The 15,806-nt window shown below is 40.7% G+C and overlaps 1 protein-coding gene across 2 annotated transcripts in view; it reads right to left on the bottom strand.

Annotated features, from left to right (window-relative positions):
- LOC137983147 (uncharacterized) overlaps positions 1-15,806 on the bottom strand; it is a 45,051-nt gene that overhangs the window by 16,954 nt on the left and 12,291 nt on the right. For both annotated transcript variants that reach the window (XM_068830325.1, XM_068830326.1), the window contains 22 exons: positions 15,511-15,615; positions 13,860-13,898; positions 13,709-13,763; positions 13,249-13,299; positions 13,070-13,141; positions 12,570-12,986; positions 12,000-12,053; positions 11,864-11,924; positions 10,866-10,937; positions 10,664-10,685; positions 10,456-10,516; positions 9,533-9,627; positions 9,382-9,459; positions 8,583-8,614; positions 7,145-7,221; positions 6,804-7,011; positions 6,559-6,720; positions 5,306-5,399; positions 3,379-3,426; positions 2,790-2,939; positions 2,654-2,718; positions 2,074-2,123 (listed from right to left, as the gene is read on the bottom strand). In XM_068830325.1, coding sequence (XP_068686426.1) covers positions 2,074-2,123; positions 2,654-2,718; positions 2,790-2,939; positions 3,379-3,426; positions 5,306-5,399; positions 6,559-6,720; positions 6,804-7,011; positions 7,145-7,221; positions 8,583-8,614; positions 9,382-9,459; positions 9,533-9,627; positions 10,456-10,516; positions 10,664-10,685; positions 10,866-10,937; positions 11,864-11,924; positions 12,000-12,053; positions 12,570-12,986; positions 13,070-13,141; positions 13,249-13,299; positions 13,709-13,763; positions 13,860-13,898; positions 15,511-15,615 — 2,068 coding nt within the window. The remainder of the gene's footprint in view (positions 1-2,073; positions 2,124-2,653; positions 2,719-2,789; positions 2,940-3,378; positions 3,427-5,305; positions 5,400-6,558; positions 6,721-6,803; positions 7,012-7,144; positions 7,222-8,582; positions 8,615-9,381; positions 9,460-9,532; positions 9,628-10,455; positions 10,517-10,663; positions 10,686-10,865; positions 10,938-11,863; positions 11,925-11,999; positions 12,054-12,569; positions 12,987-13,069; positions 13,142-13,248; positions 13,300-13,708; positions 13,764-13,859; positions 13,899-15,510; positions 15,616-15,806) is intronic.

The following is a 15,806-nucleotide window of genomic DNA, read 5'->3' as shown; positions in this document are numbered from 1 at the left end:
GAATTTTAGCGGTTTGGTTGAAAACCAAAGGTCTACACAAGCTTTGTTCCGTATTTGCTTCACTGTCCAACTACAGCAGGGTGATACGAAAAAACCTGGATATTTCTCAACTTTGTAAACACAGCTATCAAGTGGTTTTAAACCCGTCTTTTTACATTTAAGCGCCTTTAGCTTTTTAAATATGTTACAAGTACACCTTATAGGCATTCAATATAACCAATAGAATAATGAAATAGTAACAAACTAAAAGAGCAGTAGTTTTGCTTTTTTTGAACACAGCTGTTGTGAACATAGTTGTCACTGTCCACGGCAATCTCGCGGCGTGCTCCTTTGCTAATACGAGTGGACCTGTGAACTTGGCGGATCGACGAGAAAATGTCTCTTGCGTTCATTTTCAACACACACAGCAAAGTGACGCCTTTAGTGTTCCATTGAGCAATGGCTCGGTAACACATGCTAACTGCAATGAGTATCAATCCCGTCGAAACGAAGAAAAGTCGAAGAATATTTTCAACGAATTACGCCCTGCAGGGGTCATGGCGTTCGATTTCCATTTTCAGTGTCCAGATAAGTTTGCCGAGGAATCACTTCAGTTTATCTTTCATCTATAACCCTGCTTCAAATGATATACACTTCTTCTTTCAGCGAATGTGCTCATTTTATTCTTATATATTAATATCGTGTAGCCACTGGAAAAGTTATATTAAAGCTCACACAACTTTCAAATAACAACTTCACTTTACATCTTGTATCCAAAATCTTAGTGTACGTAAAATTCCAAGAGGTACACCTTACAAGAAAACACCAGGGCCCGGGTTTGTTCGAAAGCCGATTAACTTAATGCAGTATTACCGTAAACTTTTGCTTATTCAGCGTTAAACAGCATTTGGGAGTAGAGAATAAACTCTCGTTTGGTTCATTTAAATCTGGATTAGCGTTAATCGGCTTTTGAATAACCGGGTCAAGTCTCTTCCCTTTGAATTTTAACGATAATATGTCTTGTTCCTGTAAAATGCGTAACGTTACTGACGTAGTTAGAGAGACCTACAAATTTGACACTCCCAATTGTCAGAAACTTTCAAGCTCAGAAAATCTAATGGTCAACGTTTTTACACGAAAAACGTCACCTACTTTATCTCCAAACTAGTAGCGCAGTTATCATTGGATGGAGAACGATTGCGCACACCTTTCACCGTCATCGCCTATTGCTGTCCAACAGTCGGAAATAGTCATCGGGCCGTGAAAGCCTCTACGCGTGTGGCTTGGGGGTGAGGTTCTTTTAACTCCATCCTAGTGACTTTGTCGACCTGATGTTGATTCGTCCCTGAAGAAAATGAATAAGGCCCCGAAAAGAGATGAATCCACTATTTCTTCAAATAACTGTAAAATGAGTTATTTTAAGGTTACAACCACATCGCTCTGTGTTCAGATCCTTTGACTCCAACTAGTCCGATAAGAAATGTGTGCGAATAAGTCCACCCAGAATTCCAAATACATGACGACGTAGATATTAAAGTGGGAGGTGAATAATCTTGTTTTACTGAGATTTAAGCTCTCAATCAACCGGGATTTTCTGCAAGCGACGTTAAAATCTTACAAGTGAAGATTACTTTAGTCCGGAGGGTATATTACAATAATCAGTACGGCAAAGGCAACAAACCAATCAGAATGGGCTATTTTGGGTTGACAACACCCTCGGTTTCAACCGAGAGAAGTGTGCGTGACGAAGGAAAATGTACAAAAAGTCATTACAAGTTTGTTTCCCCGAAATCAACATTAAAACAAAATGGCTTTCCACTCTCGGTTGAACACCATACGCACACTACAACAAGTGTGGCCACTTAACTAATCAGATGATACACTTTCATTCGCTTGCAAACACTTTTTAATCAGATGGCAAGAAAAGCCAATTTCAGCTTACGATTTCATAAGATACGAAAAGTAAATAGTGGTCACTTTTTGGCAATATATGATAGTTTGCTAATCTAATACTATTTCTTTCTGTTTTCATACAGGGCTAAAAGGCGTGGAAGCGGTAAAAATGTCGGATTTTCAAATTAAATATCATCTCACCTAGGGACTGCTGTCCACCGGCTCCTTGGCCTCGGCCTCGATCTGAAGTCCTAACGAAATAAGAGCAAGCACGCAAGTTCTTTTCTGGTATGCGAACAAAATTATATGGTTGGGCCATATTCAAACCTACTTTTAGTTAAAATGGTAGGAGGAAAAAGATGAAAGAGCTTTCCTGAGCTTTGTCAAGCCTTTTTTTCAGGTCAAATTCTATTTTATGTAGCAAACAACTAGCGCTAAGAGAGATCATTTCCCCATTTTTTCATTGGTTGGTTTTTAATTTATATATATGAAAACGAAGACCGTGTGTTGAATGGCTGAGAAAAAGCAGAAAGCTGTTCTAAATATAGACAGTATGAGAAAGCAATAACCCGTAGGAGAAATATTGAGCTGTACGGTTTAAGTCATGTTCCACTTCATTTTTTCCAGTTCCTCGAGCAAGTTTAAAAATGAAATAAAAATACCACACACAAAAACACTGAAAGTCATCTTGTATTGAACGGTGGTGGCGTTGACGGATGGGAAGGGAGAGGCCGTTGCTTGTTACATGCGGCTCGCATTATATTTCCTTAAAAGTGCATACCGTGGGCGCGGTGAATGCTCGTCGATCGAGGAAATGGAGAAGTCGCTCTCTATCTCATCATCCATCTGCAAATTCAAACAGAATACGTTAGCATGAGAAAAATCAGTTGAACGAAAAAATGGCGCATACTCCGTACTTGATTTGAGGACCGCTGGGCCGTAGTTCGCTGCGACTGACTTTGCTCGTTTCCATTCCCCTGAAAGTGAAGAGAAACTCCACCCGCTGGTTTCTTCAATGAAGACCCGAGGCTCAAACTCCGTTCCAGCGTTTCCGTTAATTCACGCACCTGGGAAATATAACAGAACTGTAAGTTAGATTTCCAACAACTGGCAGCTATAGACCTCTGTTTAGAGCATCCTTCGAAGTTAAGACAAACAATCAGAAAAAAAGAAGGCTTTGGTTGGCAGGAATAAAATCTATCATTACTATTCTGGGACACGGAAAAAATCATTTCTTGTGGAGGCAGTGTGGACCAGTGGTTAGGGCGCTTGCCTTGAGATCCGGAGATCCCGGGTTCAAGACCCGCTCTGACCACTCGTTGAATTTGATCCTGGCAGCCAACTGGTTTGCCTCCAGCCAGCTGGATTCTTAACAGTTGGTGTTGTTCTGTTCTGTCGTTTTGTTGTGTTTCATTGGCCCTGAAAAGCCCCTATGGGGAGCGGTCAATTAAGTATGTATTGCATTGTATGTAAATGCTCTCCACGCTGTAAGCAGTATTGACTCACCTTTTCGCCTCGTGGAGCTGCTTTGGGAATAGTTGGCACTGCAGCAAGCTGGAAGAAAGACGGTTCTTTAAGCAAGTGTCTGGTTTGATAGCAACCTTTACATAGGAATGACGTAGTTCAAAGAAATTCAACCTTCAGACCCAATGTGTTTGATCAGAACTCAAAACTCGGACACAAAATGTGGATGGTCAAAAAAAGATAATAACACCCCACCCTTTACCACGACACGATAACATCAGGGTAGGGTCGTACCTCTTGTTGAACACTGTATTTCATTGGCTTATAGTGTCGTACTTCCTATCGTTTTCTGTGCTAAATCCTTTATCTTTTTTTCGTTCAATTGTTCTTTTGGTCAAGGTGAGGTCGTGTCGTGAGGTACGACACGACCCTAAAATCAGGCAGGCCACGGACTTTCTAACTCAGTAAAATAACCGAGAAATGTTTATGCAAATCGAAACTTGGCGAAAATTAGCGAAAAGGGTCTTAAAAGGGTTTTTAGCCGAGCGGCCATGATGGTGTCCAAGGCTAATTCTCCGGAAAATGAACTATTCTTAAGGAGGCTCAAACCAGTTTTAACGCTTTCAACAAACTGTACTATTTGGAAGGAATGAATCTACCAAACATTTTCACTTAATTGTAACGTTATGATGCCATATGAAACACCAATAGATGCTTAACAATGTGACGTAACGGGTTACCATGACAACAAATGAGCCATCTAAAACAACCAATATTTTGTCTTTACAAGCATATATCACAAAAAACTAACTCGGTGGCCCCCTTCTTTCATCCCTGGAGGGGGGATTAGCACGCAAGGATAAAACTTTCTGCAAAGTTTAAAACGATCCTCTGAAGCAGATTCATAGCCACCTTCTCAACTGAAAAAATTTAAGATGGCTCTGAATCCGCTCCAGAGAATTTTTTAAACTTTGGAGAGAATTTTATCTTAGGCTGCTAATCACTTTTTAGCATTAAAAACTTGGGGTCACCGGGTTCGTTTTTGAGATATAAGCACTTAAACACAATATATAGGGCATTTTTAGATGGTTCTTTTGTTGTCAAGGTACTTCATTACATCACATTAATATGTGCATCTTGTTTAGCAATTATTGGTGTTTCATGTCATAAGGTGCCATAGAGCGGTTTTCAATTGAGTGTCGAAAGTAATTAGCGAATTGCTTTGGTTTTGCATTACTTCACTCAGTGATTGGTTCAAAGTTCTCGCGCCACTTTTTCAACTAAAACCATAACCAATCGTGGCTCCTGCATGCACATTTTCCCGCGCTTTATGTCGGCTACTTGTGATCACTTCGAATTTTGATTGGTTTACTGGATTTTCTCCATCGTTTTTGATTGGCCAAAGTAATTACTTTGGTTTTGGTTTTACGACACTCGATTGAAACTCACTCTAACATTGCAATTAAGTGAAACAATATTGTAGAGTTAATCTTTCTAATAACACATTCCCTCCAAATTGTTGAAACCGGGTTGAGCCACCTTAAATTCAAACATTTTCTCTTTTCTTTCCGTTAAGAAATATGGTGAGTGAACATGCTCTATATATACTGTTGCTTCTGATACGTAACAAAGTCATCTATAAAAGTTTCATGGGAATGTGAGCCATTAGACCATTTCGCTAATAGTACGTTTCAAGTGAATCCTGAGTCGTTCCAGTCCTTTGTTGGGGCAAACAGACAAAATGAACCGCTTCACTAACCGTTAGCTTCCACAAAGGACTGGAACGACCCAGGATTCACAGGGAACTCACTATCAGCGAAATAGTCGATTGAAAAGAGAATACAAGAGACCGAAGTTAATCGCAAAAAAACACATGTAAAGGAAAGTAATTGCAGGAAAAACGAGTAAACAACGTCGAATTGATTTTTTTTCCTCCTTGGCAGCCATGAAGCTAAGACTTTTTTTTTACCTCTTCAATTTCTGAGTCGGAGTCAAAATTTTGTTGCGAGGGAATATGAACCGCAACTTTGTGAGTTGGTTGTGGATCGGGCTTCGAATCTTCCCTGTGAAAGAACAAAGAACAACAGGAATAACCATATTGAAAGGCGGCAAAAATTCGAGGATAACTCAAAGGGCCCTACAATCCAAGGTCACAGTGCAATTTTTAAATATATTTCTCCCGAATCGAATTCTACCACGCATTGAAAATAGCCTATTGGTTATCTTCTTCCGGTTGGGATTTTTAGCATGATGTTGCTTTTAATTTGTTATCTTCATTTCTTTCGTACTGAAGTTAAGTACAGTTTAACTGAATTAACAACTAGGACCGACTGCAGTCAAGTGTTGTCAGTGGTTTGTTATATTAGCGCATACATTGGATTCCTCGTGCTTTGGGTTGTAGAGCTTATTCATCGGTGTGGCGGAAAGGAGCATTTTGCGTGCAGCGTTCAGCGGTTTTTATCTTCCCTTTTCTCCCCCTCCCCCCACTCTCCCCCTCTACTTTCCACTGTTTATGAGTGTGACCTGTCTTCTCGGGGGGTTGGGGGGGGGGGAGGGTTGGCCGGTGGGGGCTCATGGCTGGTTTGCCAGGTTTTGCAAGCCATCAGTGCAGTCTCCATCTTGGAGGTGGCTGCCAATATTGGAAGCTCCAGTATGTCAGTCACCCAGCCTCCACTTAGCGACGCAGTTGTTAACTGTTGTAAAAACGCATTTGATTTGAGAATATTAGCATTAAAAAAATACACTGTGTAAAATGGCACACCGTCATTACTCAGAGACGATGTCTACAACGGTTTCTAAAAGATCAGACGTTTGATGGGGAATATTTTAAAATCATTTTCCCATCAGATGTGTTATCACAACTCAAGGGGAACAGGGTCGAATTACAATTGGGTAAAGGAGAACGATAAACTGTTAGAAAAAAGGGGAAAAAAATGTAAACGTTTTAATTAAGGTTTACAACAAAAATAGCAACTAACACTAAAATAGCACTATTTTATTTACTCCCATAATACATCTTGTTTACCAACCAAAATTTTGCATAATCATTGTTTGCAATTGCTCCTGAGACATGAAGATGTCCCAAGAGAAATCGAAAACAATGCCTGTGCAAAGTTTTGGGGGGTAAACAAGGTGCATTATGGGATTTGAGAAGAAGAAGAAAATTCAAGGGAATAACCAAAATTGAAAGAGGGTCCCAAAAGAGTCCCGTGTAAACCTCACCCTTCTGAATCCCACGAGGATTCTTCTTCGTCTTGTGATCCTTCCTCTGTCACACTCACTTCTTCCTCAGACTCACTCAGGGTCCTCTCTGTACCGGAAGTGCCACTTAAAGAGCGTTCTGTGACAGTTGTCACGCTAACGGTCGTCTCACCAACAGTTGAACTGACGCACAATAAAAACAACAGAATAGAAACAAGGTGAGAATTTTATAGAGTAAAACGTCAGCCTGAGACAATTTAACGTACCCAGTAGAACCCAGGTTTCCTCTTTGGGCAGGTGACTTCCGGCCTTGTTGCAGTGCACCGGAAGTACGAACAGCGGCTGCTGCGGTCTTGAAGGTGGGTGGTTTTCTCACTGGAGAATCCGCGCCCTCAGGACGAGAGTCGGGCGTTGGACTAGCACTCGCGGGACGGGACCTTGAGGCAGGACTTTCTGGCTGGGAGCCTATGGGAACTAAGGGGAAAATAAGATTAAGAAAAAAGAACTGTCGCGCATTGGTCAGGTCTCCTCTCATTTGAAAAGCCAACCCCACAAAGAAGTTAAAGAACAATTTTCCCAAAACTTAATAAACTGCAATCAGCTAAACCTGACAAACTGGGTTTTCCTGTTTGGGCGTCTCTGCGGTAAGTCTTCTTCACTATCTGCTCCAATTCCTCAGCACACCTGAAGAGAACAAACAGAAAGCCACAAAATCACCGTCACTTCAAGAATGCAAAATACTTTCTAAAGTACCAAAGTGGTGTCAAGGATCAGTTCTGGAATCCGTCAGAAGGTGCAGGGGTGGGGAGCCCAATCACATCTTTCGCAATGTTGTCTCTGTCTTGACCACTAAACAGGGGCCCACGAGTAGGAGCTTGCCTCTCCCATAAAAGCCTTCGCGCGTATCTTTCTATTTTTAGAACGCCACGGGTTCTTCGACTCTGCACGCACAGTTTTAAAAGGCCAATCAGAATAAAGTTATTGTCGAACGAAGACAAAAATAGCACAAACAATGTATGCAAATTGTGTAAATTGATGTAAATGTGGGTTCCCTGTTAAAGGTTTAGTTCTAAAAATAGAAAGTTACAGGCAAAGGTCGACTTAAGGATATGGTGCATAGGGAGCACCTTGTCATGGGCTCCTGCCGGGGTATCTCGGGGCACCCCCTCTTCTGAGGATGAAACCATTGACAACTTAGAGCGAGTTTCAATCGAGTGTCGTAAAACCAAAACCAAGGTAATTACTTTGGTAACCAAAGTAAACCAATCAAAACTCGAAGTAATTACGCGGGAAAATGTGCACGCGCGAGCCACGATTGGTTTTGGTTTCACTTCTGATTGGTTGAAAAAGTGGCGCGACCACTTTAAATCAATCACTTAGTGAAGTAATGCAAAACCAAAGCAATTCGCTAATTACTTTCGACGCTCAATTGAAACCGCTCTATGGCACCATATGACATGAAACACCAAAACTTGATTAACAAGATGCACATATTAATGTAACCTAATGAAGTACCATGAAAACAAAAGAACAATCTAATAATGCCCCTATTTTGTGTTTAAATGCTTAATGTCCCAAAAACGAACTCAGTGACCCCATTTTTTAATGCTGAAAAAAGATTAGAAGGCTAAGATAAAACTCTCTGCAAAATTTAAAAAATTCTCTGGAACGGATTCAACTTTGAAACAATCACTGAGTGAAGTAATGCACACCCAAAGCAATTAGGTAAATTACTTTCGATACTCAATTGAAAATCGCTCTATCCCCTGAAGAAAGCAGGAGATTAAATTGCTGACACAATGACAGCTTCAATTTTCTACTCCTGAACACAAAAGACGATTTTGTGGTATATCCCTCGGGTTGGGGTAAAGTGTCAATATTAAATGGAACGATCCCGTTGGAACTGGAATTAAATCGTGTAAGCCTATTTGACGTGATCACACCAAGCACGCAGAAATAGCGAAAAAAATATAATATATATACTCCAAGATGGTATCAAATGACGCTTACACAGAAGAAAAGGTGTCTCCTTATCTCACACTTACCGCTGTCTAACTTCAATATAGCTCTTGTTTTTCTAGAGGAAAAAAGACATTGCACGATTGATAATGGGGTTCAAAAAGATGCGGACACAGCAGACCCATTTTCTAGGAATCAACTCACGAACGAGCGATAGACTACCGACGAAAAACGTCAGCGCTCGAGTGTCCTTATCATATATCATATATCTTTATTTACCCTCGGATTTTTAGAGCGGCTTGGTGTAGCTAATATCTCCGAGCATTTACCCTCCCAACCATGATACATCACAGAAGACAGACCACAACACCGAGACCTACTCTTTACGACAAGTGTGCGGGTTCTTTTACGTCCCACAGGACTATGAACATTGAAGGGTTGTGAGACAGGACCTCCGGCTTATCGTCCTTATCCGAGAAGACTAGAGAGTCTAACCATTTGCAGATGTAATTACAAAGGCAGCACTTTCTCCTCAGTTATTTAAAGACCCTGAGTAGTGTTGGTCCGGCCGGAGTTAAACTCACGACCTCCCGCGTGACACCCCAGTGCTCAACCAACTGAGTCACCGGTGCGCGGCCTTAATTCCTGTTAGCCCTTTTCAATGCATAATCACTTTGCCCAGTCCACGTCAAGTCGTGTGATATGTACAGAAACAACCAAAGTGTTGAGTGACTGATTGATTGAAATTTGAACTACACGAGTCCGCATGGTTATGAAAGACGCCTCAGCCTGGCCACGCCATCTTGCGCCGCGTTCTCACCGGCAAATCTCTCGGACACTTTCATTAAAACCCGGCGCAGTTTCATCTTAACTCTCTATACTCACCTTGCTCCGCGCTTGTCGTTCCACTTTAAGCGCAGACATGACAGCCTCCATTTTCTTTGAAGACAACTGAGCATTTTCCTACAATGAGAATAGCATTACGAATCAAGAGTATCACCGTTCGTCGAAGTGGTCGCAAAATGTCCCTACTTACAACGGGGAGCCCTTGTTTTGCAAGTTTCTGATCCAGAATTTGAACGAGCTCTTGTCTGCAACCTTGTAATTCATCCAACTTGTGATTAAAGCGTGCTAAAAAAAACCACGGAATAATTCTCGTGTCATTCATTTAACAACCATTTCATAAAATGAAATGCGGGGGATTTCCGGCATCAGATTCGGAGTACGATGATAATTTGAACTGCAACAGAACAACAACTGTTGGGGGTCTCGGGTGGGGAATAAACCTAGTTGCCTATATGAGCTTCCAAATGAAATGCAATTTAGTAGTAGTAGGTAGTAGGTAGTAGGTAGTAGGTAGTAGGTAGTAGTAGTAGTAGTAGCAGCAGCAGCAGCAGCAGCAGCAGCAGCAGCAGTAGTAGTAGTAGTAGTAGTATTAATGTTATTATTATTATTATTATTATTATTATTAGTCTTGGCTCTCCCATGTAAGAGCACAGGAGAGTAAAGTAATTACTACCATTGGTATTGAGGATGGTCACTCGAGCGAAAAATTCTGCTCAGTGGATTCAGAGCCACCTTAATTCGGCGATTTTTTAAAGGTGGCTCTGAATCCGCTGAACAGAATATTTTTAAACTTTGCCAAAACTTTCATCGTGGCCTTCTTCGTTTTTGAGATATGAGCAACTAAATCCAAAATATAGGGTGTTTTTGCTGGGTTTTCCCATTACCAAGGTAACTTATTAAATCACATCTTGTTTGAAAATGATCAGTGTTTCATATGGTACCATAACATTGCTGTTACGTGATACAGTGTTGTAGCGTCATTCGATCTAAAGAGAGCGTCTTCTAAGTGTTGAAACCCTTTCGAGCCTCCTTAACATGTGATCGGCCGCGATCTCGAGGTATCGCTAGGGATAAAAGAAGTAAATGACAGCTTATCATGTCAACATTTCTTACAAGTTATCAGCTGGTTGTTTGGAAATGGACGAAATTCACCAATTTCCAGAGTGCCTGTGCCCTGCAAAGAAAAATTTATCAACGTTTGAATTCTCTCAAAAAAATCTTGATGATTCACTTATCATCGTGTGATCTGTGTTTCTTAGAAGAAAACTCTTAACCCTTTAAGTGAAGGCAACAAAAGCTCTAAATTAAATGACTTACTCACCCATTCTGAACTGGATACGCCCCTGAAAATAAAAGTACAGATTAAAACCAGTTTCGCTGAATTTCTGAAGTCTTTCTGCATTGCATCTATTTGTTTTACTCAGCTCTGATTGGTTGACAAAGAGCAACTTTAACACTGTACTATGTCGTGATTGGATAAACATTTTTAACGAATTATTTTTGGACAGAGAAATATAACTCACGACGTTAATTCCTTGATATCCATTTCACCGCTTTCTGTGCTTTCCAGGCCATCTGCAACTTCCTCTATCTGGCTGAGGTGTGAAAAACAAATTTTGATTAAATGAAATGTATTCAAATGGGAAGCTCTGTGGAGTGTAGTTATTCAAACCGGCTAGCAAAAGCCTCCTGTCGAAAACGCCAATTCTGTAGGTGAAATCCTAAAGTGTAATCATTCAAATGCTAGCAACTGCCAGTGCTTTCGTAAAGTGCTGTCTGGGGATGAAATACTAACAAGTGGCCATTCGCTATTTTCGCAAATCCCATAATACAGTTCTTTTTTTTTGGGGGGGGGGGGAGGGGGGATTATTTGTAATAAAACAATGGATATCCAGTTCCCTGAAGCATGATACAGTCCCAAGAGTAAATAACATGTATTGTTTTTATGTAAAGAACCCCCCAAAACCCATTACATTATGGGAATAGGAAATAGTCTATTCAGATGAAAGCGACTGAGCAGTACTTTGCCGTGGTAAAATTTGTTATAAGTTTCTGTAGTGCTGTTGTTTATGCTGATCAAAGTGGTTAACGTTTCAGTCTGTGGACGAAGTCCTTCAGCAGAACTATTCAAATAAAAGCTACTAAGATGTATGATCCTGTGCAATTGATTATATAGAGGATATCACATGGCCCCGCGGAGATACGAAATTTCTCTTCGAGTGTTGAAAAATATTTCACGGGTGAGCGCATGCTTCAACATGAGAAGAGAAATTTCGTGTCTCCAAGCGGCCACGTAATATTCGTTTTATTATATAAATACCAATGAAATACTAAATCTTTTCACGAAAGGCATCGAATGGCGCGATTTTCATGTGTAACCATAGCAAAAGCGACTTTTCACGTGTGAAGATATCATGGTTTCCCGCGAAAGCGCACTTGGTATTTCATTGTTGTTTGCATAATAAAAAAACCATAATAGGTGGGTATCCTGATCACAGTCACTAAGGACTCCACTGCTTACACTGTAGGTATCGAGGGAGCCGGAGCTTCTTCTTCAGAATCGTATTCGCTTTCTTCGGAGTCTATAAAAGAATAAAGTTTTCCTCAATTAAAAGAAAAAGACGGAAATTGAAACCACAAAACAAAAAGTAATGCACCTTGTGATTTGTCCTCTGTCAAAGTTGATTCAAACGATGCTGAAACGCTTGTCACTTGAAAAAAAAAAAAAGGAAAAAGAATGGGAGCAGCATGAGTGGTTGGCTCAGGGTTTCCAAAAAAACGACATCAATATCGGTGATATGTGGACAAGATATTGCGATGATACGATACCTTCTAAAAACAACTATTAGTATGCAACGGGTTGCATACAATCGAATATTTCAAGAATCCTTTGTATTTTCTTGGTAAACACTCAAACTTTAGTGGAGTTGGCACGGTGGGATATTCCATGGTATAGCACGAGAAGAGCACTGCATATTTTTATACCATATCATAGGACGTGCGCCGGTCAACATAATCAACACGGTGCATGACGGAAGGTTCAGAGGAAAACTGATTCACAGGCTTTCCTGTATTCTGATTGGCTGAAGTTTGTACGGCATGGTACCAAATAAAATCTCTGTTGTTCAAAATTTCTTGCCTAAGATGAAATCATGATGATCTGTATTTTAGTTCGCCGGTGTTATTTTCGGTAAGAAGGTATTCTTCAATAAAACACGTTAACTTACGCGTTTTATCACCAGCGACGGTCGGCTTTCGCGCATAAAAAGACAATCCTTTGTACTTCCAGCCTTGGAAATCCCTGGATTTGGAGATGCACGATCGTATAACAGGAACACTGCCCACTTCTTGCACATGGTACTGTAAGGTACCGGGAAGAGGCGTCTGCGAACAGTAGAATACATAATCCAACCGATATTCGACACTCGGAGGTGACGGACTCGCCGAGATGTACTGCCGCCAATACGGGGATCCCCCGGCCGCGAAAACATAAAGGGGATATGTAAAGTTCCCTGTGGGTTTTACAAAAGCGGAGAAGGCGAACACGTTGGACCATTCGTTTGAGCCGTAAGCTGACTGTCGCCAGAGGCGAAACTGTCCGGACTTTGTTTGATTGGAAGATACATAGAGGGTAATCGCGTCTCCTGCAAGAGCAGAAATGTATAAATAGAGAGATTTAGGGTCACGTTTGCCGCAATGTCAAGCTGAAATTTATAACGAAAAAAACCTGTTGTGACACTCTTTTCTGGTGATCTCGCTCTTTCTCTCTCAAATGGTTCTCTTCGTTCAACGGGTTCAGCTGGAAACAAGAAAATGATGATCACTATCATCGACAAACAAACGAAAAGAAACGACATTTCTCGAAGTTAAAACGAACTTTTCCGATTCATCGCTTCACATACGAACCTTGCGCAGCGCTGGTTTGCCTGGGAGCTGGAGCAGGTGGAGGGGCGGATGCTGTGGAGAGAAAAACAAATGAACAAAAGTGTTAAGTTCTCAAACAATATTATCCCTCCTATTCACACTTCACTGTCGATGTCTTCTCAATATAAACGAAGACTGGTTTCAATAGAATTCTTTTAGACGTAGTCTTGGAAAAGTAATATGCTTTGCCAATCACAATACAGGAGCAAACAGATTAATGGACCAATCATAACGCAAGGAAAATGCACATAACGGGCGCTAAGCGCGGGAAAACGTGTGCGCATGGCTTTCTTCAGCAAACTACTGACCGCAGCATAAAAGTGCACAGCAACCGCGAAATTTCTCTAGACAATCAAAACACTCTGGATCGGGAATTCCCGCAAGGAAGGCATACATGTCCAGGCTGAGGCAAAAAAGCGAAATCATCACAGTTATAACTTACCTTGTAATGGCGGTGGTTGAATCTTAAAAGAGTGTTGCACTAGTTCTGTTTCGACCTAGTAAACATAAAAATAGAAAATAGAAAAACTTTTTTCGAACAAATACGAGAGAATGTTACAATAATTCGCAACCAAGAGAAGAAAGAGTCTCACCCTTTGTGAATCAAGCGCTTTGCTAAGGTCTTGAACTTGCTGCGAAAAAAGACAGTTAAGACAAGGTAAATAATTCAGCATCATCCAGTGTTTTCAGGGTTCGATTCATGGCGTCGATGTCATAATTATATGGGTTTTTTAAAAGTTTGTTGTTTCTCTACTCCGCTCCAAGAGATTTTTCTCTGAGCACTCCAGTTTTCCCTTCTTCTCAAAAACCAATCTTTCATTATAAAAAAGGGCGAAATAATAATAATAATAATAATAATAATAATAATAATAATAATAATAATAATAATAATAATAATAATAATAATAATAATAATAACAATAATAGTGTGAGTGGGAGTGAGAGTGAGAGTAACAGTGCTGGTGATGATGATTAAAACGATAATGATAGTGATAGTGATGATGTTGATGATGATAACAATAAAGAAGTCTTCAAATGAGTGTCGTAAAACCAATACAATACAATACATACTTAAATGACTGCTCCCCATTGGGGCTTTTCAGGGCCAATGAAACAATCAACGAAACAACAGAACAGAACAACAACAACTGTTAAGAATCCCAACTGGTTGGAGGCAAACCAGTTGGCTATTTACAAGTGCAGCTGGGAAGTTGAACCAGGGACTACCAGGAAGAAATTCAACGAGTGGTCAGAGCGGGTCCTGAACCCGGGATCTCCGGATCTTAAGTCAAGCGCCCTGACCACTGGGCCACACGGCCTCCGACAATACAATACCAAAGTAATTACGTCGACCAATCACGGCAGGTGCAAACAGCGCAACGAACCAATCCAAATTCGCACCAATGTCACCTAACTCGCTCAAAGCGCGGGAAAAATCGCGGGTGCAAGTAGCGATTGGTTTTGGTTTTCCCACTCATTGGTTGATAAACTGACGCGAAACTTTTAAGCCAATCACTGAGCGTAGCAATCGCAATCGCAATCGCGTAATTACTTTCGACGGTCATTTGAAAACCGCTCTAACGATAATGACAATAATGATGATGATAGTGTGAGCGAGAGTGAGAGTGATGATGATGATGTTACGATCATAACGGCAATGAAGTGAAGTGAAGTTAATATATTAGTCTCTCCCCTCGGGGCTTTTCAGGACTAATTTACAATGCTTTGCGGGGAACTTTAGCCAGACTGCTTGTTACTCAGTTTACTTTTACTTTAGGAAGTGAAAGATGCCCCCGTCCAGATAGGTCAGACCACAACACCGCGGACTGCGTGCCCTACTCTTATCAAATAGTGAGTGGGTTCTTTAACGTCCCATACTATTTAGTGAGAGTCACAAGAACAGTGAATAATGATGTTGACCATGATAACGGTAACGATTGTGATAGTGACAGTGATGATGATAATGATGACAAAGATAATTAATGATAGTAATAATGAGAGCGATGATGATGATGATGATGATAATGACAATAATAATGATAGTGTGAGTGATAGTGATGACGATGATGATGATGATGATATGATGATGATGATGATCACGACAATGACAATAATAATGTTAGTGTGAGTGATAGTGATGACATGATGATGATGATGATATGATGATGATAACAATGATAGTGTGAGTGATAGTGATAACGATGATGATGGTAAAAATCCAAATAAAATAGTCTGGCTTCTCACCGCGCTCAGCATCTGAATCCTATTCTCATAGTCCTCAGATAAACGGGTCTTCTCTGTTCTTTCATTCTGTAAGTTATCTTCATATTGATTAAGAACTTCCTGAAACTGCAAAAAGTGAGAGATTTGTTAGCGGCGTTGATACGCATATTGTAATGGAAAGTGAAGCAAGCATGTGCAATTAAGGCTTTCGACGGAAGGCAATCTGTAAAATGAAAATGAGCCAGAATTTGGGTACACGCCGTGTTCCCAAAAATTCTCTAAGGGCAAGAACTAGTTCCTATGTTTGCTATCTATTT

This window comes from Montipora foliosa, chromosome 13 (genome assembly GCF_036669935.1).
Source record: "Montipora foliosa isolate CH-2021 chromosome 13, ASM3666993v2, whole genome shotgun sequence".
Classification (NCBI taxonomy): domain Eukaryota; kingdom Metazoa; phylum Cnidaria; class Anthozoa; order Scleractinia; family Acroporidae; genus Montipora; species Montipora foliosa.
Note: the sequence above shows the minus strand (reverse complement) of the source record. Positions and strands in the feature narration are given on the sequence as shown.